The 27,306-nt window shown below is 44.2% G+C and overlaps 1 protein-coding gene across 1 annotated transcript in view; it reads left to right on the forward strand.

The window, feature by feature from the left end:
* Nucleotides 1-27,306, forward strand: part of BBOX1 (gamma-butyrobetaine hydroxylase 1) — a 75,328-nt gene that overhangs the window by 35,111 nt on the left and 12,911 nt on the right. Inside the window, 3 exon segments of the mRNA XM_060262508.1 lie at nt 3,711-3,848; nt 3,851-3,908; nt 24,511-24,616. Of these exon segments, the coding sequence (XP_060118491.1) occupies nt 3,711-3,848; nt 3,851-3,908; nt 24,511-24,616 (302 nt within the window).

The raw sequence follows: 27,306 nt of genomic DNA on the forward strand, positions 1-27,306 counted from the left end.
TGGGCGTTCCGAGGCCCGGGAAGCCTCGGGAAGGCCCGCGGGGGTCGCTGGAGGGCCTCCAGCGACCCCCGCGGGCCTTTCCGACGCCCTCCCGGGCGGGGAAGGACGGGGGGGTGGGCGTTCCGAGGCCCGGGAAGCCTCGGAAAGGCCCGCGGGGGTCGCTGGAGGGTCTCCAGCGACCCCCGCGGGCCTTTCCGACGCCCTCCCGGGTGGGGAAGGACGGGGGGTGGGCGTTCCGAGGCCCGGGAAGCCTCGGAAAGGCCCGCGGGGGTCGCTGGAGGGCCTCCAGCGACGCCCGCGGGCCTTTCCGACGCCCTCCCGGGCGGGGGAAGGACGGGGGGTGGGCGTTCCGAGGCCCGGGAAGCCTCGGAAAGGCCCGCGGGGGGTCGCTGGAGGCCCTCCAGCGACCCCCGCGGGCCTTTCCGACGCCCTCCCGGGCGGGGAAGGACGGGGGGGGGTGGGGGTTGCGAGGCCCGGGAAGCCTCGGGAAGGCCCGCGGGGGTCGCTGGAGGGCCTCCAGCGACCCCCGCGGGCCTTTCCGACGCCCTCCCGGGCGGGGAAGGACGGGGGGGTGGGCGTTCCGAGGCCCGGGAAGCCTTGGAAAGGCCCGCGGGGGTCGCTGGAGGGCCTCCAGCGACCCCCGCGGGCCTTTCCGACGCCCTCCCGGGCGGGGAAGGACAGAGGGGTGGGGGTTGCGAGGCCCGGGAAGCCTCGGGAAGGCCCGCGGGGGTCGCTGGAGGGCCTCCAGCGACCCCGCGGGCCTTTCCGACGCCCTCCCCGGGCGGGGAAGGACGGGGGGGTGGGGGTTGCGAGGCCCGGGAAGCCTCGGGAAGGCCCGCGGGGGTCGCTGGAGGGTCTCCAGCGACCCCCGCGGGCCTTTCCGACGCCCACCCGGTCGGGGAAGGACGGGGGGTGGGCGTTCCGAGGCCCGGGAAGCCTCGGAAAGGCCCGCGGGGGTCGCTGGAGGGCCTCCAGCGACCCCCGTGGGCCTTTCCGACGCCCTCCCGGGCGGGGAAGGACGGGGGGTGGGCGTTCCGAGGCCCGGGAAGCCTCGGAAAGGCCCGCGGGGGTCGCTGGAGGGCCTCCAGCGACCCCCGTGGGCCTTTCCGACGCCCTCTCGGGCGGGGAAGAACGGGGGGGTGGGGGTTGCGAGGCCCGGGAAGCCTCGGGAAGGCCCGCGGGGGTCACTGGAGGGCCTCCAGCGACGCCCGCGGGCCTTTCCGACGCCCTCCCGGGCGGGGAAGGACAGAGGGGTGGGGGTTGCGAGGCCCGGGAAGCCTCGGGAAGGCCCGCGGGGGTCGCTGGAGGGCCTCCAGCGACCCCCGCGGGCCTTTCCGACGCCCTCCCGGGCGGGGAAGGACGGGGGGGTGGGCGTTCCGAGGCCCGGGAAGCCTCGGAAAGGCCCGCGGGGGTCGCTGGAGGGCCTCCAGCGACCCCCGTGGGCCTTTCCGACGCCCTCCCGGGCGGGGAAGGACGGGGGGGTGGGCGTTCCGAGGCCCGGGAAGCCTCGGAAAGGCCCGCGGGGGTCGCTGGAGGGCCTCCAGCGACCCCCGTGGGCCTTTCCGACGCCCTCCCGGGCGGGGAAGAACGGGGGGGGTGGGGGTTGCGAGGCCCGGGAAGCCTCGGGAAGGCCCGCGGGGGTCACTGGAGGGCCTCCAGCGACGCCCGCGGGCCTTTCCGACGCCCTCCCGGGCGGGGAAGGACGGGGGGTGGGCGTTCCGAGGCCCGGGAAGCCTCGGAAAGGCCCGCGGGGGTCGCTGGAGGGCCTCCAGCGACCCCCGCGGGCCTTTCCGACGCCCTCCCGGGCGGGGAAGGACGGGGGGTGGGGGTTGCGAGGCCCGGGAAGCCTCGGGAAGGCCCGCGGGGGTCGCTGGAGGGCCTCCAGCGACCCCCGCGGGCCTTTCCGACGCCCTCCCGGGCGGGGAAGGACGGGGGGTGGGCGTTCCGAGGCCCGGGAAGCCTCGGAAAGGCCCGCGGGGGTCGCTGGAGGGCCTCCAGCGACCCCCGCGGGCCTTTCCGACGCCCTCCCGGGCGGGGAAGGACGGGGGGTGGGGGTTGCGAGGCCCGGGAAGCCTCGGGAAGGCCCGCGGGGGTCGCTGGAGGGCCTCCAGCGACCCCCGCGGGCCTTTCCGACGCCCTCCCGGCGGGGAAGGACGGGGGGTGGGGGTTGCGAAGCCCGGGAAGCCTCGGGAAGGCCCGCGGGGGTCGCTGGAGGGCCTCCAGCGACCCCCGCGGGCCTTTCCGACGCCCTCCCGGGCGGGGAAGGACGGGGGGTGGGCGTTTCAAGGCCCGGGAAGCCTCGGAATGGCCCGCGGGGGTCGCTGGAGGCCCTCCAGCGACCCCCGCGGGCCTTCCCGAGGCTTCCCGGGCCTCGCAACCCCCACCCCCCGTCCTCCCTCCCTCACTCGCCGCCTTCCCCGCCCGGGGCGCGCGGCCCCCGGCTCTCTGGCTGGCTAAACCGGGACCTCTTAATGGTCCCGGTATACCCAGCCCGGGAGCCGGGAATTGGGGGCCAGAACCGGGAAAGTCCCGGGAGACCGGGACGGTCTGGCCACCCTAACCACCAGAAAGAGAGCAGATGCATTATTTCATGAGATAATGGCAGAATGCTACCACAGCAGTACAAGATAATTTTCTTTTGGAATTCAATTGTTCAGCTTTGTATATGTTCTGGTGTTAAACTGTTGAAGCTTCATGGTGCAGTTGGAAAATAGTGTAGCAACTATCCTTTCTTAAGCTTTATGATCACATGATGTGTTTGTTTTGTGGACGATAGGAGCTGATGCCATGGTATTTCTTCATATGGTATTTTGGTAAATCCTTTGATTCTTTGGAAGTTTCCTAAATTAGATCAGAAATGGTGGACAAGATTCAGTGAAAGTCAACTTTTCCACTGCACTACCACTCTTATACTATAATGTGAACACGCAGAGCAGTATTGGGTGTGTTCTGATCTGTGTTCTCAGTTCCATACAAGTCAACAACAGATCCAAACAGATCCAACCAGTACCCTACACAAACTATGGCTTGAATCCAAACCAGCATTTTTGCAGGCACAAGGATTTTCACTTGTGAAGCATGATTTTCCAACCTACTCCTCCCTACAGCAGCCCAAAATGCCCTCATCAGTCTTGTTTTTGGGGGTCCCATGTCACTCAGGAACAGAACTTCAGGAGCATTTCATTCTGCTGCAGGAGGAAGTTATGATCTGCAGGTGTTAATTGTTTCATCTGTTGAACCACTAGTCTAGATACTCGTCTTAATCCAAGCCTATGTGTCTACCCAAGAATTGCTTGTTATATGCTGAGTTGGTATGAAGAACAAATTGATATGGAAAGCATTCCCTAAAAGTGAGAAACCATTATATAAAATAGATCATAATAAGGAGGAAGGGGAATGAAATGTTTTAAGAGCTTGAGGGCCTGCAGATGGTGAGGGGAATCCATTCTCTGTAAACTTTTTAGGCTGAGGTCTGTATTACATTATACCTTAGACATGGACTATAAAATGTATAAAATACATTATGTTCATTAGGAGAAGGTGGACACTGCTAGCATAATCTCTTGATGAAATCAATTTTCCAGTTTCTTATATCAAGTATATTTTGTTCAAGAAGTCCATGGATTAATTGTGGTTCTTAATTTTAAAACGAATAAAACCTTGGTTTTATGCACATTTTATATGTTTTATTTGTTATTTAATTTTTGCAGAACGTCAGTACTGGGGTTCTGATCTACAGCTCCCAACTATGACCTTTGAAGAGGTTTTATACTGTGATGAAAGTGCATACAAGTGGTTGGTCACCCTTAAAAAGGTGGGAATTGTGCTGCTTAGAGGAGCTGCTATTAACAGGGAGAACTGCTTAAACTTGGACAACGGATTGGTTTCCTTCGCCTCACATTTTATGGGTAAGTTTCCGCTTTTTAGTACTCTTTCCCTTTGCAGCTATGTCATCTGTTTTGCTGGTTGCCATTTTAGGATGTAACAGCTTTGTTGGGAGGAAGGCTATTTATTAACATTGATACAAAATTTTCTTCATATTATTATGAGACCTCTGTTGGTAGGAGATATGACAATGGATGTACATTGGGATATATCTGGTCCAAACATATATCCAAGGCTTTTTTGTAGCAGGAACTCCTTTGCATATTAGGCCACACACCCCTGATGTAGCCAATCCTCTAAGAGCTTACAGGGCTCTTAGTGCAAGGCTTACTGTAAGTGAAGAGGGACTAGGCTGGGAATGGGATGGAACTAAATGGGAGAAGAATATGTAAGGATAAGCAGCTCAATGGAGGTGTGCTTAATGAGGCATGCCTAGACATGCTTGGCTGATAGAGTGCATTGCAGGCCTACCATGGCTTACTATATAACCTTACTATGCTATATTGTAACAGAGGCTTCAGTTTGGGGGTCAGCGGGCGGTAAAGGAAGCTGGACGCAGCAAAAGGCCTAAGTGTGCAAAATAGTACTAATGCAAATGGCTTAAGAGACCGAAGGTTAACAGAAGCGGAACAGCTTGCGGTTGAGCAAAAGGGGGTTTTCGCTTGGAGTTGCACGCCAAAAGGGAACTAAGTAAAAGGCAAGCAGCTTCGAAACTCTTCGGTATGATATGCAGTAATATTGTGTGTAAGCTGCTTTTAATGCAAATGTGTAATGCTATATAAAGTCTGTGCGCCCGAATGTTCTTTGCTCAGACGCCCGTCTTTGGTCTGAGACCACACGTGTGTATCAAATAAATCCTAGCTGTTTTTCCTGATCTTGCCTCAAGCCTCCTTTGTTACGGACACCTGCCTTGATAGATAGAGCGGGCTCTTCCTGCTACATAAGCTCCAGGAGGATTGGCTACATGGGGGTGTGTGTGTTCAGCTGTGATGGACCGTCAAGGGTTAATGCCTAACAGAATCTGAAAACTTGAGTGGCAGGCTGTTCAAATGGAATTCTGTGGAGAAGTCAGTTAAGCACTGACTGTGGACTGGGAAGGAGGCAAAAAGAGTGAGAGGATCAGAGAAAATCCCCATTCAAGCTGAAAAGGGATACTGATTCTAGTTAAGAGGAGTAATCCCTGCTCAGTGAAAAGGGAGATAGCTCTTAAAAGAGGAGTGACCCTTCGTCTGTGCGTAGAGAAGGATTTGGGGAATTTGGTTGTATGTTCCTGTCTTCTAGATTTTAAGAGTCAGTGAAACTCAGAAACCTATGCTTGAGGGTTTAAGTTCCTTAAACTTTTAGGACCTTTTGAATAGCAGGAACACTAAATTGTTGGCAACAAATTATCTGAAGTTAGTGTGATTACAAAGTCACCTCAGATCACATCATACATCATACCCCTTATTCTACCTGACCTTTTCTCCTCTGTAGATAAAATATTTTGTTTATTTTGAACTTTCAAAAGTCTCTTGTGTGCTGTTTCAGAAGCTGAATATAAGAAGGTGATTGTGTCTCTTCCCTCAGTTCCCTGAACTGGGTCAGCATCAAGATAGATAGATAGATAGATAGATAGATAGATAGATAGATAGATAGATAGATAGATAGATAGATAGATAGATAGATAGATAGAGAGAGAGATAGAGAGAGAGAGAGAGAGAGAGAGAGGAGGAGAGAGAGAGAGAGAGAGAGAGAGAGAGAGAGAGAGAGAGAGGAGAGAGAGAGAGAGAGAGAGAGAGAGGACTAGGTGGGACAGCCACAGGCAAACAAATAAGACATAGGGGCTGCTCAGCAAAAATGAAGAAGAAAGGGGAAATCCCTCACACATGGGAGAGGGCGAGATCACTGTGTCACGATAATCCATTAATATCTAAAGCCAGCTTTGTCTCTTCCGCCCTAACTGGCCAGCTTGGTATCAGTTTACCATGTTGGTTTCACTTGGAGTCTGTCCTTTTAAATTGGTCTTGTTTGTCTTGCAACATTGTATTCTTTGCATGAATTAGATTATGTCAAGCTTGTGGTAGATTCCTCTACTTTGCATTGGCACAGATCCTCTCTCTGATTTCACATTTGTTAGGCTTTCAACAGTATTCCTATTTGACTTTGCTTGGACAATTCTCTGGCTTGCTTTTGGGTTGGATTCTCTGATTGCATATTTATTGCCATAGAGTTGCCATATTGTCCTGTGTTCTTCCAGGATTCACCCTGATTTTGCATTAATTCTTTGAGCTTGTTGGTTCTGTCTGCTTTGAAAGGCTTTTGGCCGGAGCTGTTTTGATTGCTCTTGTGTCTCTGGCTATTCTTGCTTTGGAAAAAGCTCTGAATTTTCCTCCCATTGCAAGCAATGGAGGATGTCTGGGGATACCTTGTTCAAGGGCTCATAGGTTCAGTTCACATGAAATTTGGGGGGGGGGGGTATTTAAAGGACAGATATTGTGGGGAGCCATTTCACTTCTTGCTTTCTTCTCCCAGTCATTTCACCCCATGTGTTCCCACTGCCACCAGCTTCCAGCCATTTAAACAAACAGAATAAGTGTATGATCATGGGAATACCAAACTAGTCTAGATTATATATAAGTGATTAAATATTAATATTTTCACAGTAACTATTTGGTAATGTGAAAGTTCCCTGTAGCACAAATGGTGAGTAATGGCAAGTAATAAGTACCTTTAAGGACATGCTCTAGCACTAAATATTTAAATCAAGTTTAAGGCCTGTCCAACTGTGATAGTTCAAAATAAATTGATGAAGAGCAGAAGGCAGGATTTTAAACTCTTGCTTTCCACTCTTTGCAAACTGCATCAAATTTCATGAAAGTTCGTGGCAGTTCTTCAGTTCATGACATTGCTTCGTGAACCATGAACCAGCCAAAAATTTGTGACAAACTTTAGTTTGTGAGCTGTAAGTGCCTATCCCTAGTCAGGCCAATGTTCCATAAATCCCTGTTCTGTCTACAGACTGGCGAGTGGCGATGATCTTTTACATCTGTTCTACCAAGATCCTTTTAGCTACATATTCCAAAGGGGGTAGACTTGGAATAGTTACATGCAAACTTTGTTTTTTCCAAACGTGACATGTCAAATAACTCTTCTTATATTCTACGTATTTCCTCTGTAATCAATCCCATGTGTTGAAGCCTTGAAGTTGAGCACTTGGACAGTGAGAGCTTTTCCCAAACATCAAGTATGAACATGATTTTGTAATACTCTATGGGAGTCTGTGAGGCAAGGCACCCCTGGCTCTCCCCTTCAAGGGTTAATATGGATGGTAATGTGTTTGTTCCATCCTGTAGGTGTTACTAATTGATCTCTCGACCTGTGTAACCCTTATCATCTTCAAGGTCAAAACTGGAGAAGTGGTAATCCACTTCTCAAGAGAACCTGCAGCCCACAGAATGGGAGGGAGGAGGCCAGGAGTGATGATGAGGTAATTTTCTAGATCAGGGTGGGCAAACTGCAGTTCACAAGCTGCATGAGGGCTCTTGGAACCTTCTCCTGTGACTTGCCAGCTTGCCCCCCCCCCAACATCCCCCTCCGCTTTGGAAGTGGAGGTGTATTTTCTTCCTCTTTTTTTGTCATTGAGTTGGGTGGGTGGGCAGGCAGGGAGGCCCTGCCCACTGGCCTCTAACACTCTGCCTCTTCCCTTCCTCTTTCTGAGTTGGTGGCACAGAGAGAGGCCCCACTTGCCCGCACAGCTTCTTTCCAGCCCAAACTCACTATGGTGGTGGTGCAGCAACTGCCTTTTGTGGTGATCCTGGGGGCAAATCTAGGATGCCATTGAGAGAGAGCTGGCAGAGAGCAAAGCAACACCCAGCCTGCAGTGCTCCACAAGGTAAATGTAGCTTCACTCTCTCTTTTTTTTAACACCAAGTGGGTTGGCTCTGGTGGGGCTCACTTGGCTGTCCACGGCAGCAGTGCACCAATGCCAGTGGAGGGCTGAGCCAGGCTGCCAAGTTGTAGGGACAGAGGGAGTTGAAACAAGTAACTAAGGTAAGGGCATGTGGCATGCCAGCAGGTGGGGAAAGAAAGGATTTGTGGCTCCTTGGGAAAGATGCCCAGGCCTGGCTGAACTGGAAAAGGACTATGAGCATAGTCCTTTTCCAGGCTGGCATTTGTTGAGGCCATTGAATTGCCCACCAGAGTCCAGTCCAAGAGAGGACGGCACTCCCTGCAGGTTGTCAGTTTCAGGCTGGGAAATAAAATGAAGATCTGAAGACAAAGCCTGAGGGCAGAGCTGGCAGAAAGGTGGAAGAGCTCAGCATGGATGCTCACCATACAGTCTACCCTCCAAAGCTGCATTTTCTCAAAGGGAAATTGATCTCAGTAGATCAGTTCCCCGGGAGATCAGGTGTAATTCCAGAAGATCAGTTGATCAATTGTAATTCCAGGAGATCTTCAGGCCTCACTTAGAGGTTAGCAGTGCTAGTTTTTTTCTCAGGCTCTGGGCTGGGGAAAGCCCACCCTTCGAATGACTAAGGCTGCCATTTGGCATGCACAGCTTGGCAAGAAAGGTGTCTTTGGGGACACCTGCTAGTTCCCTTCAAAGACAGGAACTCTTCATGCCTTTGCCCCTGGGGTTGGAGCCACTGTTTTACTTGTGCCATGGAAGCTGTGCTGGAGCCCCACTGAATCAGAAAGAAAAGGCCTGTGCAGATCTGGACAGTTTCATGGTACTTTGCATTCAGTAAGAATTTAGCAGGAAAAAGGGCCGTATTTCTGGAAGCATGTCCAGTGGCTTGGGCAGGCCTGGTCTGTGTAGATACCATAGGATGGGTGTGATCTGGAAGCCTGGGGTGCATGTGGGTGTGTGGCTACCCCTGATAAAGCAGGAACTTATTTTCAGCTTCATGCAGCAGTGCAGAAATCCCATTACGGGTAATTGCTGCAGGTCAAGAGTCTGACACACTGAGTTATATACCATCAGGCCATTCTGCAGGTTTGTTCTCTTGGCTGCTGCAAAAATTTCATGGGCTTTGGTCTAATTGTAAGATTTGTTTTGATGCGAACAATATTTTAGGTTTTAGGATAGAGCAGTGGTTCCCAACATGTGGGGTTTGGACCTTTGGGGAGCCTGCAGAGTGATCACAAAGAAGCTGCAAATCCATAAGTGCACTAAACATTGACATTTTGATCTTTTTTGTCATTGTGTATTTTCTCAGTCAGTTGATATGAATAGTACAATTACTATCAGGTGCTGCTGGTGGTGGAAAGTACCATCAAGTCACAGCTAACCTATGGCAACCCCACAGGGTTTTCAAGGCAAGAGATGTTCAGAGGTGGTTTACCGTTGCCTGCCTCTGCTTAGCAACCCTCTGATTGTGCTCCAGTTGTGGAACGTCTTCCCCAGGCTGATGAGCAAGGCACTATGTTAAATCTCATTTAGGGGCCAAGCCTGTGTATTTTCCTTGGTTTTTATGGATTGCTCTTTTGTGCTTAGCTATTTCATGGAGGTTTTACTAATATTTTGAGAGGATATTTTTCTGTTTCTGGATTATTTTCTTTGGTGTAGTATGGCTTATTGGTGCTTCATTTATTGTGCTATCCATTTTAACTGGGTTTTTATTGAGTTGCAGCGTGGACTCTTAGTTGAAAAAATTAACTAGAAAGTTCTTAAACAAATGCTTTGTATATACATCACAATTAAGAGGTTAAGAATGCTCCAGATGGGACTAATGTTTCTGCCTCCTCTTTGGAGATATACAGTCCAGAAGACTGAGGCATAGACAGGGTGTAATTTTTATTACCAGAATTCTAGAAGGAATAAGAGGGGAAATGCTGAAAAGGGTTTCAAAAATAGCCCGCCCTTCATAAAATGATCAGACCACAATGTTTGATAAAATGCTATAACTTTCCTTCTCTGCCTCTGCTTCTAGGTAGCTCCTAGCAAGGATGTAACATCATTTTGTGATGTCACTTCCAGGCCAAAGGTCAGGTGATATCACTTCCTAAGCTCCACCCCTTCCAGCGATGTCCCATCCTGCACCAAATCCCCCTTCCTGTGATGTAACTTTCAGGCAAATTCCCCCAAACCTGGCTCTTCTTCCAGAGTCACCTTGCAGCTCTCAAGCATCTGACAATTAGTCTATCTGACTCTTACATGAAACAAGTTTGGCCACCTCTTTTCTAGAGGGTTCCAGCAAGACTGTGTGCTGATTGGGTGTCATCATCATCTGATGTTGCTTGGCCAAAAAGCTATAACTGAGCTAAGAATCTAAGAAAGTAAGCTAGCTTGGATTCTGATGGAATGACCTGGACTATGATATTGCAATCGATAGCAATGTAAAAAATGGATCCGCTGTGGCCTTTGACTCTTGGTCTTAAGGTTTCTGCCACCTAACACAGGTCTTGGGAAATGAGTTAGATAATTAAGCTAGCATTGTACAACTTCAGAGCATTGTATTGCCTGTAGAATAATTCTTTTGGGGTTTTTTGACAGAAATTAAATAAAATATAATTTTAATAAAACAAATAAATAACCTTCAGATATTTGTACTTTACCTACTAAGTATAAAGATTTTTTGTTCTTTTGTTAGAATACTCAGTTGTCTTGTTAACATTATCTCTTGATGTTAATAGATGGATTTTTTGTTTTTTTTAATTAATGATGTAAAATTATATGTAAACGTTAATAAAAAAATTAAGTTAAAAAAAACTTACTTAAAAACACCATGTAGGTTCATTGGTGAAAGAACCAGCAGCATGGGGTTTTCCTGCAAACCCCCACTGCAGCAGCTCTTTTTATTAAAAAGATCTACTGCATGCCATGAAACTTCACATATGTTCATGCCTTTTTATATCAACACCAAAGCCTGCAACACAGAATTTGGTAGAAATCAGCAGATGGTCAAAACACAAACTAGTACTAACTTTCACATTGGCTAGCAGCTCTTCTCACTCCAGCCACAGGTACTCCTGATTAGAGCCACAGTATCCTATGTGCTTTCACAAGAAGACATAATGAGTCGTCCCCCCCCCCCCCATGCAATATACTATTTCCTTAAACTTGTCACTTCCTGACAAGTAGGAAGTGGACATTTTAAATTCATTTGATAGCCATATGCCTATATAATTCAAACAAATCACAAGATGCACATTTTCTCCTTCATATAAACAGAGAGAGCCTGCACATTTACACTACTAATTTAAGTTAGTTTGAAACTAATCACAAGCAGATTTAAATACCATGGCTTCCCAAAGAATCACAGGAACTGTAGTCTCATAAAGGTGGGTGAGAATTCTGTGTCAGAATTTCTTTGTAATTTCAGTGAATGATACGTCATTATTTTTAAGCTATCATAGTGGACAGGCTCAAAACTTTTGTTTAGTGCAGAGAAGGGAATTATGCAAATGGAGTAATTATGGGAGAATCTTGAGAGTTCCTTCGACTGGAAGAAGATCAAATCAATCAGTCCTAAGGGAGATCAACCCTGGAAGATCAAATGCTGAAGCTCAAATACTTTGGCCACCAAATGAGAAGGGAGCACTTACTGGAGAAGATCCTGATGCTGGGAAAGACAGAAGGCAAATGAAGAAGGGGACGGCAAAAGATGAGATGGCTGGACAGCATTACTTATGTATTCAACACAAATTTGAGCAGACTTCGGTGGATGGTGGAAGACAGGAGGGCCTGGGGTGACTGTCCATGGGGTCGCAAAGAGTCTGACTCAACTGTGCGACTGAACAACAACAACAAGAGATGGTTTCCATAAAAATTCTTCTCCAGCACCACAGCTCAAAAGCATCTATTCTTCTGTGCTCAGCCTTCCTTATGGTCAAACTCTTACAGCCATACATTACTACTGGGAATGCCATAGGTTTGACTATACAGACTTCTGTTGGCAGGGCGATGTCTCTACTTTTTATTATACTGCATAGGTTCGCCATAGTTGTCCTCCCAAGGAGCAAACTTCTTTTAATTTTATAGCTACAGTCACCATCTGCAGTGATCTTGGATCCTAGAAATGTGAAGTCTGTCACTACTTCCATGTCTTTCCCTTCTATTTGCCAAGGTGTGATGGGGCCGGATGCCATGATCTTAGTTTTTTTGACGTTGAGTTTCAAGCCTACTTTTGTGCTCTTCTCTTTCAACCTCAACAAGAGGTTCTTTAGGTCTTCCTCTCTTTCTGCCATTAGAATGGTGTCATCTGCATATCTGAGGTTGTTGATGTTTTTCCCGGCAATCTTAATTCCAGTTTGTGCTTCATCCAGGCCAGCATTCCGCATGAAGTATTCTGCATATAAATTAAATAAGCAGGGTGACAGTATACATCCTTGTCAAACTCTTTGTCCTATTCTAAACCAATCAGTTGTTCCATATCCCTTCTGACAGTTGCTTCTTGACCCTTATACAGGTTTCTCATGAGACATGTGAGGTGGGCAGATACTCCCATTTCTTTAAGGACTTGCCACAGTTTGTTGTGATCCACACAATCAAAGGCTTTAGCATAGTCAATGAAGCAGAAATAGACATTTTTCTGATACTCCCGTACTTTCTCCATAATCCAGCAAATGTTGGCAATTGAACTCTAGTTCCTCTACCTCTCCAAAACCCATCTTGAACTCCTGATAGTTCCCGATCTATATATTGCTGGAGCCTAGCTTGTAGGATCTTTAAGACATGACCTTGCTGGCTTGTGAAAAGAGTGCAATGGTGCGATAGTGTGAACATTCCTTGTCATTACCCTTCTTTGGGATTGGAATATAAATTGACCTTTTCCAATCCTGTGGACACTGTTGTGTTTTCCAAATTTGATGACAGAATGTGTGCATCATTTTAACAGCATCATCTTTTAGGACTTTGAATAGCTCAACTGGGATACCGTCATTTCCACTCGCTTTGTTGTTGGTAATGCTTTCTAAGGCCCGACCTCACACTCCAGAATGTCTGGCTCAAGGTCAGTGATTTCACTGTCATGGTTGTCAAGAACATTGAGATCCTTCTTGAATAATTCTTCTGTATATTCTTGCCACCTCTTCCTAATCTCTTCTGCTTCTGTTACGTCCCTACTGTTTTTGCCCTTTATCATGGCCATCTTTGCACAAAACGTTCCCTTGATTTCTCCAATTTTCTTGAAGAGATCTCTTGTCCTTCCCATTCTGTTATTTTCCTCTATTACTTTGCATTGTTCCTTCAGGAACGCCTCCTTATCTCTCCTTGCTATTCTCTGGAAATCTGCATTCAGTTGGGTGAATCTTTCCTTTTCACCTTTGCCTTTGTCTTTCCTTCTTTCCTCAGCTATTTGTAAAGCCTCATCAGACAGCCACTTTGCTTTCTTGCATTTCTTTTTCTTTGGGATGGTGCTGATTTGCTGCCTTCTGTACAATGTCACAAACCTCCGTCCATAGTTCTTCAGGCACTCTGTCTATCAACTCTAGTTCCTTAAACCTATTCTTCACCTCCACTGTATATTCATAAGGGATGTGATCAAGGTCAAACCTGAATGGCCTAATGGCTACCCCAGTTTTCTTCAGTTTAAGCCTGAATTTTGCAATGAGTTGCTCATGATCTGAGCTGCAGTCACCTCCAGGTCTTGTTTTTGCTGACTGTAAGGAGCTTCTCCATCTTCGACTGCAGAGTATATAATCAATCTGATTTCTGTGTTGCCCATCAGGTGATGTCCATGTGTAGAGTCGCCTTTAGGTTGTTGGAAGAGGGTGTTTGCTATGACCAGCTTGTTCTCTTGACAAAACTCTATTAGCCTTTTCCCAGCTTCATTTTGTTCTCCAAGGCCAAACTTTCCAGTTGTTCTGGTTACCTTTTGACTTCCTACTTTGGCATTCCAGTCCCTTATGATGAGGAGGACATCATTTTTTGGTGTTAGTTCTAGAAGGTGTTGTAGATCTTCATAGGACTGGTCCACTTCAGCCTCTTTTGTGGCAGCGGTTGGGGGATAGACTTGGATTACTGATAGTGAATGGTTTGCCTTGGATATGGACCAAAATCATTCAGTCATTTTTGAGATTGTATCCCATTACTGCCTTCCTCACTCTATTGTTAACTATAAAGGCCACACCATTTCTTTTACGGGACTCTTGCCCACAGTAATAGACGTAGTGATCCTCTGAGTTAAATTCACTCATTCCTGTCCATTTTAGTTCACTGATTTCCAAGCTGTCGATGTTCAGTCTTGCCATCTCTTGTTGGACTTTCTTGATGTTAATATATGGATTTTTTGTACTTTCTTTCACCATCAGACACATCCACATTATCCAGTAGTATACGTTTTCCATTACAGTGGAACAATTAATATCTGGGAAGCAGCAAGCAAGCGAGTTATTCTTTGTTATGTATATGTACATGGTGAGAAATTCTGCTGAAGAGATCTAACATAGGCAAACCACTGTGTTTTGATATTATGCAACCAACCAAGTGCCAGTCATGTATGTCCATGGCTGTGGCAGCGGGTCTCCCTGGCTTCTCCCTAAGGCTGGGCTGCTGAAGGGCAAAGAGAAGGGTCCAAGCATGGGGCAGAGCATGTGGGGGTGGGGAGGGAGGGGGGCCATGAGAAAAAAACATCAGCCACATGCTGTTGGGTAGTTTTACTGCCTATGTCTGTAAGATTTTTACTGTGCTACTCCTGTTTTTGTAATGTTTGTGTTTATTATATTATTTTAACTGTTGTTTTACTGTTGTAAGTCACCTTGAGCCCTCTTGTGGGATAGGGCGGGATATAAATTCAAAAATTAAATTAAAGTTAAATTAAATTGCAGGCACTCAGGAAAGCTCCCACATTTTTAACTTTCCACAGATTGTATAAAACAGAACCGTTCAGGGTGGCATTATAAATAAAGGAGACAGGGTTGTAGTTATTGTCTGTGAAAAAATAGGCTGTTTTCATTGCATTGCTTATTGTACATATTATATTGGTTTTGTTGCATTGCTCTTCAGGTTTGTAATCTTTATTGTATGTAATAGTGTTCTTACAGTACTATAAAAATAAAACTAAAAAAATGTTTAGTGTTAGAGCATGTTCTTTTTTTGGTATAAACAATTTTTATTAGTAACATATGGTAGTAGAACTATATCTACAACTTATAAAAAGCTTAAGATAAAAAAAACATCATTCTACCCCACATCTTACTTTCCTCCCACCCCTCCCCCCATTACTTGACCCCCGCCAGTGTTTTTTTTTGAAAAAAACCGATATTAAAGGTACCTTTAACTATCAAGAAAAAACAAAAATTGATAAAGAAAAAGATCCCCCCTTCAAAAGTTATATTCTTATCTTAAAAATCTTAATCATCAAAAATTGTCCAATGTCCTTTTATTTTCCACTCTTTTTCTACATATCTTCTGAATTTCTTCCACTCCCGATTAAAAAGTTCTAAATCGCAGTCTCTTAGTTTTCTTGTTAATTTGTCCATTTCACTCCATGACATAACTTTTATAGTCCATTCCCATTTTTCTGGTATTCTTTCTTGCTTCCACAACTGCGCATACAATGTCCTAGCAGCTGAGAGCAAGTACCATATTAAAGTTCTATCTTCTTTTGGAAATTTTTCCATTTGTAATCCCAGCAGAAAAGTCTCTGCTTCTTTGTTGAATTCATATCCCAGGATCTTAGATATCTCTTGTTGAATCATCTGCCAAAACATTTTAGCTCTTTCACAAGTCCACCACATATGGTAGAAAGAACCTTCATGCTTTTTACATTTCCAGCACCTATCTGGCATCTTATTGTTCATCTTTGCTAATTTTTTTGGAGTCATATACCATCTATACATCATCTTAAAACAGTTCTCTTTAATACTATGACATGTTGCGAGTTTCATAAAGTTTTTCCACAGATATTCCCAAGATTCCATCTTTATTTCTTTATTTACATTAATTGCCCATTTTATCATTTGAGATTTCACTACTTCATCTTCTGTGGTCCATTGTAAAAGTAATTTGTACACTTTTGAAATTAATTTCTCATTATCTCCAAGCAGAACTCTTTCCATTTCTGTTTGCTCTTTCCTTATTCCTTCAGCTTTGATATCATTCTCCATCAAGCTTTTTATTTGTTGCATTTGAAACCAATCATATTTATAATTCAATTCTTCTGCAGTTTTCAGTTCTATTTTCCCACTTTGTATTTTTAGTAGTTGGTTGTATGATAGTTGTTTTTCCTTAACTGTTTTGGCCGTTAACTTTATCACTTCAGCCGGCACTATCCACAAAGGCCTTCTCTCATCGCCATATTTCTTGTACTTTATCCACACATTAGCAAGCTGCTCCTTATATAATGGTGAGAGAAAAGACCGTCCATCTTCTTTTTTCCATAAGACAAGTATGCATGCCAGCCGAATTTTTTTCCATGGCCTTCTAACACTAGAAGTTTTTTATTTAATAGCGTTATCCATTCTTTCAACCATACTAAACAAATTGCTTCATGATACAGTTTCAAATCTGGTAATTGGAATCCACCTCTCTCTTTTGCATCTATCAGGACTTTCATTTTGATTCTAGGTTTCCTCCCGGCCCATACAAATTCTGAAATTTTTCTTCTCCATTTATCAAATTGCTTAGCATCTTTCACAATGGGGATGGTTTGAAACAGATACATAATCCTTGGTAAAATATTCATTTTTACTGCCGCTATTCTGCCCAACAATGACAAATTGAGCTTGTTCCACTTTAGCATATCTTCTTCTATTTTACGCCATAGCTTTTCATAATTGTTCCTGAACAGATCAATGTTTTTCATTGTTATCTCTACCCCTAGGTATTTTACCTTAGAGGTAACTTCACAACCCGTTAGTCTTTGTAGTTCTTGTTGTCTATTTTTCTGCATATTCTTACATAAAATTTTTGATTTTTCTTTGTTTATGTAAAGTCCCGCCAACTCCCCAAACTCTTGTATTCTCGTTAGCAACAACGGTGTAGCTTGTAAGGGATTTTCATTTATAAACATTATATCATCCGCAAATGCTCTGTATTTATAGGTATACCCTTTTATTTGTAGTCCTTCTAAATTTTTTTCATCTTGGATCTGCATCAGTAAAATTTCAAGAGTCATTATGAACAACAATGGTGAAAGCGGGCAGCCTTGTCTAGTACCTTTACTAATTTTCATTTCGTCTGTAAGATCTGCATTGATGCACAACCTTGCCTTTTGTTCAAAATATATTGCCTTTATCATTCTTATAAAACTTTCTCCAAGCTTTGTTAGAGCATGTTCTTAAAGGTGCTCATTCCTTGCCATTTGTGCCATAGAGGAATTCCACATTAGAAAATGGTTGGTGTGAAAATATTAACTTTTGATCACTTGTAAATAATCTAGACTAGGTTGGTATTCTCATGATGATGCACTTATTGTAAAAAACCAATTTGTTCTGGGAAAGTGGCTTAATAATTACCTCTTCTTCCCAGTTAATGATGTCATATGACCCAGTAGGCTTACCCTGTTGTCTGGCAGCCTTGGCCTATGCAGTCTGAGATACTCCACTTGCCAAGCTACTAATGCTTGTGTGATCTCCCATAGCCTTTTCTTCCTGAGAAGTATGTAAACATGAGATTTCAGGCAACATAGATGACTCCCTTCTGCCAAGTCTTGCATAAATCCCATGGTTGCCCTGTCTTGTTGCAAAATAAAAGCTTGGACAACCATTGTGAAAATATACACTGGAATTCTGATGACTGATTATGTTATGTAATTCGGACACTGAAGGAAGGGCTGAGGAAAATGTGATAGTAAAATGTTACCATCTGTAATTGCACCATTTCTGTCACTTTAACCTAGCCTGAAAAGCTATGAAAAGGACATTCAGGGGCTCCCAAAGACAACCTTTAATGTTTTCTCTTCTTTTGACACAAATAACAATTCCAGCAAAACATCCCCTTTTTTAAAGCACTGCAGTCCAAAAGTTGACAATCTGGAAAACAAGTGTGTCTTCTTCTTTGTTTGAATCAATTTGAAATAAATAGAAGGAAAAAATATATTCAGAATCATGGCATGGAAAAGCCAAATTCCTTTCACATTAGAACACAGAAGCAGCAATGATTTACTTGCCTCTGATAATGTGGGGTTTTTTTGTACAAGACCACATGTGAGTTGTGTTGACACATGCAGCACTTACTGAACACAGAATGGTAAAGATGGGGAAAATATGTCTATCCAAATGGTTCATTCTGGGGCTGAGAATGAATAAAGAAAATCCTTCTCTATCATTAGTCAGTTGCTTGCTAATTAAGAGAGCTGGAGGGGATACTTCAGCCAAGTAATAAGTGCATGATAGAAGGAAAACAAAAAATAAATCATCACGCTAAGCTGAAATTGATTGGTCATTGGAAGCAACAAAAATTAAAATTTGGGAACCACCTCATGAGGCTATAGAACATATGAAGCTGCCTTATACTGAATCAGACACTTGGTCCATCAAAGTCAGTATTGTCTTCTCAGACTGGCAGCGGCTCTCCAGGGTCTCAAACTGAGGTTTTTCACACCTATTTGCCTGGACCCTTTTTTTAGAAAAACTTCTTTGTTTGGAATCAATTTGAAATAAATAGAAGGAAAAAATATATTCAGAATCATGGCCTGGAAAAGCCAAATTCCTTTCACTATAGAAAGGAAACTTAGAAAACGCTATAGAAAAACTTCGTAGAAAGACTCCTCATGCATGGAAAATTAGTCCTTGATAATGGATGTGCTTGTTCATGTCATTTCTACTGTGAATTTGCATTATAAATTATGTTAGCAATCGTAGAAAGGAGAATATCAACACCACAAAACTTCCAGCCTTGACCATGTAGTCCTACTTAAAAGGGATAAATTTACATAAGTTTTTTTTTAAAAAATTGCCTACATGAATATGATTCAGGTGGATCTCAGCTTAGAATGAAATTTTGCAAATCTACCTGCTGCAAATTCATTAAAACCAAGACTTTGACATCTGAACATGTGATGGAATTAGGGACTTTGTATAAATATTGAGGCTGCTGGATGATTACTGTTTTATTTAGGCTAGTAGCCCAGAATGGTTAACTAATGTGTCCTCTGTGGGGGCTTGTAGTTAGGAGATGGATTCCTGATAGATGGGACATGAGAATTTCTCTGTATTCAAACAATATCTTGATTGTTCCTTCATAGAAAAGGTACTAGCCCCACTTTGGAAACCTTTCCATTCTGCAACTTGTACTCAAGAGCCCAACACATACTGCATAGTCCATGCTGGTACCGTGGCAACACTTCAGCCATATTTATTTATTTATTTATTTTATTTCCCGCCCTCCCCACTGGAGCAGGCTCAAGACAGCTAACAGCAATAAAATAAAAATAATCAGCTTAAAAATTGCATAACATCAATACGACAATTTAAAATTCAATCATTAAAGCAATCTGGTGCTGATATCATATGTAGTTGTTTCCCATCCAATGGCTTCAGTGTTCTTACATTTTCTCCCACAATAACGGTAATTCTAGATCAGTTAAAGGCTAACCAGAAGAGTGTGGTTTTACAGGCTTTGCAGAACTGAGCGAGGTCATGCAAGGCCCTCATGTCCTCCGGTAGCTGGTTCCACCAGTAGGGGGCTGCTACCAAGAAGACCCTATCTCTGGTAGATTTTAATCTTTCCTCCCTCGGCCCAGGGATCACTAGTAAGTTTTGGGATCTGGATCTAAGTACTCTCTGGGGGTGTGGGGAGAGATGGTCCCAAAGGTAAGCAGGTCCTTGGCCATATAGGGCTTTAAAGGTAATGACCAGCACCTTGTAGCGAATCCGGTATACTACTGGCAGCCAGTGCAGTTCCCGCAGCTGCGGCTGTATGTGCTCCCACCTAAGAAGCCCCAAGAGCAGCCTAGCTGCCGCGTTCTACACTAGCTGGAGTTTCTGGGTTTGAGACGAGGGCATTATAGTAGTTCAGCCTCGAGGTGACCATTGCATGGATCACAGTTGCCAGGTCATTGCGCTCAAGGAAGGGGGCCAGCTGTCTCACCCACCTAAGATGAAAAAATGTGGATTTGGCAGTGGCTGCTATCTGGGCCTCCATTGTCAAGGCAGGCTCCAGCAGCACCCCCAAGCTTCTAACCTTGTGCACCATTGTCATTGGCTCACCATCAAAAGCTGGTAAGGGGATTTCCCTGCCCAGACCACCACGACTCAGGCAAAGGACCTCTTTCTTTTTCGGATTCAGCTTCAGTCGACTCAACCTAAGCCATCCTGCCATAGCTTGCAGCACCAGGTCCAGATTTTTTGGGACACAGCCAGACCGGCCATCCATCAGTAGATAGAGCTGGGTGTCATTAGTGTACTGATGGCAACCCAGCCCATACCTCCAGGCTGTTTGGGCAAGGGGGTGCATATAAATGTTAAACAACATCGGGGAGAGCACTGCCCCCGGTGGCACACCACAATTAAATGCATGTCTCCAGGACGACTCTCCCCCAATTGCCACCCTTTGTCCCCAACCCTCCAGGAAGGAGGAAAGCCATTGCAACACCAACCCCTGAATCCCTGCGTCGGCGAGGCGTCGGGACAGCAACCGATGGTCGACCATATCAAATGCAGCCGACAGGTCCAACAACATCAGCACCACTAAAACATCTCAATCCAGATGCTACTGGAGGTCATCCACCAGGGCGACCAGTACTGTCTCTGTCTCATGACCTGGGTGGAAGCCAGACTGGTGGGAATCTAGGATGGAAGCATCCTCCAGAAAACTCTGTAACTGTAGCGCCACTACCCTCTCAATAATTTTACCCAAGAAGGGTAAGTTCGAGACGGGCCGATAGTGCACCAATTTGGCCAAGTCCAATGTAGGTTGTGGCACCTCTGTTGGCTGAAAAGCAATGAAACAGGAAATTATCAAATATAAGTGTTCTAAATGTGTTAAATTCAACAGTGTGGCCATTTTGGGTGCATCTTCAACATTAATGTTTTATGATGTCTGCTCTCATTGTGTTTCCCTGTTTTTCAACAGTTTTCTGTCTCTCTTAATTAACTTTGTCTTGCCATTGCACTAAAGGTTTGTGTTATCTTATTAAGATTTCTACCATTCTTGGAATAACTGACAATTTTTATGGAACTATTGTACTGAAAGGTGTGTGTATGTATGTGTATACATACCATCTCAGTGTGAAGCATACCTCTAAACTTCTTAATTTGTCCTGATTACTCCATTTTTCTTTTCTTTTTGCTTTTCTTCCTTCCCCACTACTATCAAAGAAAACTTACTTATAAAGGATTGTGCCCTGCATCCCAAAATAAGCACTTCAAGGAGCCAGCAGAAGTAATTACTACAGCATTGCCTTTAGCAACATAAGCAATTCTCTCTTCACTTGGAATGTAACTAGCCAAATCAAGTGACAAACTTTTCCTGGTCCATATTGCTTCAGGCTTTGACTGTTATGCATAGTGGAGATGATTGCATATTTGAGTTCTCCCCCTTCAAAAAAATGCTAGGTATTTGGAAGAGGTTTATGTATGTAGGGGAGAATGGTTCAGTCTAGTTTTCCCCCAACATGGTAGTTTTCTACATGGCGAATATGCAAACATGTAGGTACAGAACAATGTAAAAAAATTATAATGTGATATTCTGGAATGTATAATGTGAACCTTGGACTTTCCATCACATGTGCTTTGAAAGTTCTATTGTCTTGCAAATTGTGCCAGGGCCCTACTCTGATTGAGACAGTATGGGAGGGTCTTAAGTATATATATACACACAAACATACACACCCCTAGGCTGTTCTCAGATATTGAGAGGACTTGAGGAAAATGTGCCATACTATTGGCTTTGAAGTGCTTCTTACATGATAATGAGTGAACAAGTTAACCCTTTGTTTAGTGAAGCTTTTTACAGAATCGTAGGGTAAATTGTTTGCTGACTAGAGGAACTGGGAATCTAAGGAATGGGATTAATTTGGAAACCCTGTTTTTGCCAGTAGGCTTCAGAATATTGTGCATATGTATTTAATTAAGTTGGTCTTTGTAGAGCTGTCAGAAAATCAGCAGTAATGTCAGTAGCTGTTCAGGAAGGTGGGAAACCAGCTCAGTAGCTGTTTGAGGAGAGAGAAAGAGTTCCCCTTTGTTCCCTTTCCAAACTAAATAGCAGATCAACACAGCTACATCAAACGGACCTAGCATCTCCAATCCTGCCTACCGCATAAGTGCACAATTACATTGGGGGAGGGGATGCCCGAGGGGATGCAGTCCTGAGAAATATGCCTCTAATATCTGGGGACTTTGGGGGTGGAGCCAGGAGAAACTGGGGATGGAGCCAGGAGCAAGGGTTGAATTCCAAAGGGAGTTCTGGCCATCACATTTAAAGGGACCACACCTTTAAAATGCCTTTCCTCCACTGAAAATAATGAAGGATAGGGGCATCGTCTTTGGGGGCTCATAGAATTGGACCCCTGGTCCAATCTTTTTGAAACTAGGAGGGTCTTTTGAGGAGAGGCATCAGATGCAAATGTAGTGTCTCTACCTCAAAAAACAGCCCCCCCCCAAGCCCCAGATATCGACAGATCAATTCTCCATTATACCCTCTGGGAATCAGTCACCATAGGGAGACATTTCCCTCCCCCCCCCCTGCTTTCTGATGACCCTGAAGCAGGGGGAGGGCCTCCAAACCAGGGGATCCCCTGCCTCCACCTGGGGATTGGCAACCCTATACTGGGTTCTCTGCTCTACTTTCTTTCAGAAATCTTTGCTTTAATCACCGACCATTCTTTAATCAGTTTACCTACCATACCCATACAAAACTTTTAATGGCATAATAGTTTCAAATGAGAATACACCAAATATAAAAAATTTAAACATTAGAGAGAAAAGAAACAGAGATTAAAATGCATTCATACATAGATTTAAATTTAAGACTATCAGCCAAAATTTTTGTTACAGCCTCGCTAACCTCCCACTCAGTATCATTCTGTAAATAATGACAGGATGGCAGAATAGACAGATCTGGGGAGAATGGGGCATTTTGCCACAAAAAACATTGAGACCTAAAAATGCTGGGGAGCAGATATGAGGGTCTGTTGGGCATAATTTCGTTTCCTCCAACTCCAACAATCTCAGTTTAATACATCTGAGGATATTTTGAGCCAGAATTTAAACACTTTGTCTCCACCAAAGACTGCTCTCTGCTCTGAAGTGGGTCAGTAATCTCCATGATGATGTAATCTCCATGATGATGTCACACCAGATGAGGGCTGTGAAAATGTGATTGAGGTTTTCATATTTCAGTAATGAGCTCATTGAGTACATATGATACTAACCATCATTTGAGTTTCCTCTAAACAATTAAATGGTGTTGTAAATAAAATTTACTTATCATTCCAAAATTTTCAAAAACCTATATGTAGTTTTGGTGTTATGTTGCCTAAATTAAAACTTTGTATGCATAATATGTATACTATAACATTCTGAAAAGTGATTCATGCATAACAGAGGTATTTTATGAAAGAATTTTTATATCTGCTTTTCCAGTGGAGTAGGATAGTGAACATTTGGTTTGTACAGTTTTACCAGCTGATTGTCCATGTCTTTCCTTTCAAATCACTTTTGTGACTATTTTATGATTATTTATAGTTTATACATTGAGAAGTACTTCTAAAACAAATGTCTGACTTATGTATATATTATGCTTTTGTTGTTGATTCGGTTCCATTACATAAAAATTAAATGAACTGGAGCCTGTGGTTTTCAGCCTTGGCCTTTGCTTTGTGTTTTGCCACTGAAAGCATATTTGGACTACATTATAGTATGTCATCATCTGCATGCCCTTATATTTCAACCATTTTACAGTCTGTAATTTGTTGCTGTTGTCAACAGTATTCTCTTGTTTATGTTAATATATTTATCTTGAAAATATGAAAGGATACAAGGAGCAGAAGCTTTCTTTGTGTAAGAGACACATAAAAAGTATCAGCATCTTCCATTGAAGCATTTGTTCTGTTCTGAAATACAGTTTTGTGGAGGGACCTTTAGACTTGCCCCAGACTTTCAATGAAGAAGAAATCTAGTCCAAACCAACAAGGAAAATCAAATCTAGCCTTTATAACAATGCTTATGTCTGTTCTGTTTAGCAACCTGGGGCTTAATCCAACCTCTGCCATGGGCACCAGAGCTATGTACCTTCCCAGAGCTCAATGAATCCCCTTACCAGCCAGTCTTCAGATGGAAACAAGTAATGCAGAGCATAGGCTGCTGCGCACCACATAATAGAGATCCTGCTATTTTCCCCCTCCCCAGGGCCCTGCACAAAGACTACCAATGCTGGAGCATTTTAGATACATTGGTTTATGCTTTTTGCACTATTAGCCTCCCTGGTCACACAAAATAAAACTTTTTAAGAGAGAAAAAAACTGAGGAGAGTGTACTGGTAGCATTTCATATGCCTCTTGTCTCCTTCAATTCTTTGAGATTAATCATTGCTGGAAGTGTGAATCCAAGGACCATATCAAAGGCCTGCAATTGAATTTTGTTGTTGTTGTTGTTCACGTGTTTCTAAAAGTAATTTGAAAACTGTGCTGGCTCTGGTTACTCATGTGGATACAGATTTTATGCTCAACTTTATTAAGAACTCTTGTATCTAGGGTTTTATAGAAAGGCTGTTATAATTTCCCCTCTCTTTTCTCCCCCTCTCTCTTGCATATTACAAAGTCCTACTTGGCAAGTACAAGACAAAATGGATGCTAACAATGTGGCTTACACAACTGAAAAGCTAAGTTTTCACACCGATTATCCTGTTCTACAACATCCACCTGGGGTAAGAGAGGGCCAAGCAAAGGTGAAAAGGGCTGCACTGAAGGAGGGCCAATGTTGCTATAATAATCTGAAATAAGGACCTGTGTAGAGTACATTCTCAGTGAGACATGGACATAGATGGAAACCATCCATGAGCCATCTAGTCTCACTTCTGAAGCATAATGTGTTGTATTATTATTGATTTAAATGTCAGCCTTTCCTATCTTGCAAGTGCAGACTGGATTCGTTTGCTGAAAGGAACTCTTGGCTATTTCTGCTGTGCTGCAACTACAAGCCTCAAAGACCAGTAGAGGCTAAAGTTTTTTTCCATATGTCTTCCTCTCATTGTTACCTCAGTCTTTTGCATTCAGCTTCAGTTAGCTTACTTAAATTGACACATACACAGGAACTGCCAAACTACCAGTGGGATTTATATTTTAAAAATTACAAGATTCAGCTCAGTATTATTAGTGTACTGAGGTTACCTCACTCTGAATCTTCATGTGATCTCTGTCAGCTGCCTTATATATGCATTGAACTGGAGTAGAAACAAGACTGAACATTGTAGCACTGCACGGTGAAGATTCTAAAGATACACAGGACTGCCCTGCTAGAATAGAAAATGAAATCTTAAGTGGGGTTTCTTACATAGTTACCCACACAACTACATCACCAACAGCACGCAGTCTAAGGTCTTCATCTCATGACTTGTCATGCAGTTAAATAGCACAAGCACATCTTCTGGAGGTGCCTAGAGAAATTCTAAGTTATGCCCGATGTAGGCATTCTGAATTAGCCAAGCACTAAATCAAATCCAGCTTAGCCATGTGAATGTGCAATAAGTGTAAGAAAGTCCATGCCCACATAGCAGAGCATCAGTTCATTGTGATGCTGAATGTTTCAGTGGAAACCATGATTCACTTCTGTACAGTGCTTTAATAACCTACTGAACTTATAACATTCTGACACCATGACAAAATTCCTGCCATCCAAGTCTGCCTTTGCGAAGACAGCAGATTAATGTTGAAGTTCGCATGCTGTAGGAAATATTTGCTCAAGGCCCTCAGACAATTATTAATGAATTGAGCAGGCTAGCATCATGTGCCTCTGAACAGGTGCCAGGTCATTCATACTAATGTGTTGTTTTGAAAATTCATTTACAAGCTGTAGAAATGAATATGGCATAGAAATGGGAAGAGTATTCCTCAAATGGAAACAAATGCAAGTTAGCTCATTATCTCATTTGTGCCAAAAATCACACAGCCCCATATGATGTTACTCACAGTCTTTTCAATTTGGAAATGCTTGTACAAAATAAAAATTGCTTTAAAACAGTTTTAAAACCATCTGCCATCTAAATGTTCTTACTATATGCTTGTGTACATTGGTTATGTGACATTTTGAAATTGAGACATTATATAAAGAGTAGCAAAAAAACCCCAAACCCCTGCTCCAATAAAAGTTTCACATTCTTCATGTCCCAAAACTACAGGAAGTAAAAGGCAGTCTTTTACAGTCAGTTGCCTTATTTACCCAAATTTTATAGTATCTGTTGGCTTACTTAATAAATCTATCAGGTGAGCATGAGAGAAGCAGGCAGCCAAGAGAGTATCCCCCAAATCCGCCCCAACAGCATTCCCTCCTCAAAAACAAGCAGCATTTAAAAAAGAGTAAAGCTTTCTAAGTACTAAGGAATGTTCTGCAGAGATACAGCAAAAACAAACCAAGCCCTTCATCCTCCCCCCATTCCATGGAAAGCTGTGTTCAGCGGCAGCAAGAAGAGCTCGTGACAGCTGCTGGGATAGGTGAGGGCCTAGGACTCTGCCATGGGAATATGCAGCAGTTTCTAGGGCTATCAGGAACTATGGGAAATGTAGTTCCCATGGCTTCCAGCATCGTTAGATGCTTTTTTGGCATGCACTATATGTACCCAAAAAGAAAGACAACCATAATGTAAAAAGATTCCTCCATCCCATCCCCAAACATGTTATACTATGTTTATGTAAATGTAGGTTAGCCCTCTTTTTTATGATACTTCTGGAAACAAACTTCTAGTCTGCTTTTTGAATAAATACATTAGAGTATTCAGAAAATATGGCTCCCGTGCTGGTGTGCCCACTTGCAGCAGTTTGTAAGGGTGCTAACCATGGGAACTCATTATTCCCTGAAGCCCAAACCACTTTTGAAACAGCATCTGGTCTAAAAGAAGCATACAGGCCTCTGAAGGCAGGTCTATTGTGCCCACTCATCTTTAGTAACTTAGAGAAGCTAAAGGTACAACAGAGGCCTGTGATGATGAAGAAGAGAAGAGGAGGCTTCCGGTTTTGGCGATGCGCATTTAGAAGCGGCTTGGACCGGCGCGTCCAGAGCCGCTTCTAAATCGGACCGTTTGAGGGGTCGCCCACGAAGGACAACTCAACTCTGAGGCCTAGGAAGAGTCCCAGAAGGCAGGGTGCTTGAGCGGTAGAACGGGGGTGTCAGCAGAGGCAGCTGCCCCCGATCTCGCTTGCTCCTAGCCTTATCGCTCCGATCGCCATTTTTAAATGGCAAGAGGGTCGACCACCGGCTTCTCGTCTTCTTCTTGCACTCTACACTCTGGACTTTAAAATCTCTGCAATACCAAGACAAGCTGCATCGATCTTGCTATCACTGTAAGTGTTCCTTCTTCATATTATTGATGTGAATGGCAGTATCTCTGACAAGCAGGGAAAT

The sequence above is a fragment of the Heteronotia binoei genome, chromosome 21, assembly GCF_032191835.1.
Source record: "Heteronotia binoei isolate CCM8104 ecotype False Entrance Well chromosome 21, APGP_CSIRO_Hbin_v1, whole genome shotgun sequence".
Classification (NCBI taxonomy): Eukaryota; Metazoa; Chordata; class Lepidosauria; order Squamata; family Gekkonidae; genus Heteronotia; species Heteronotia binoei.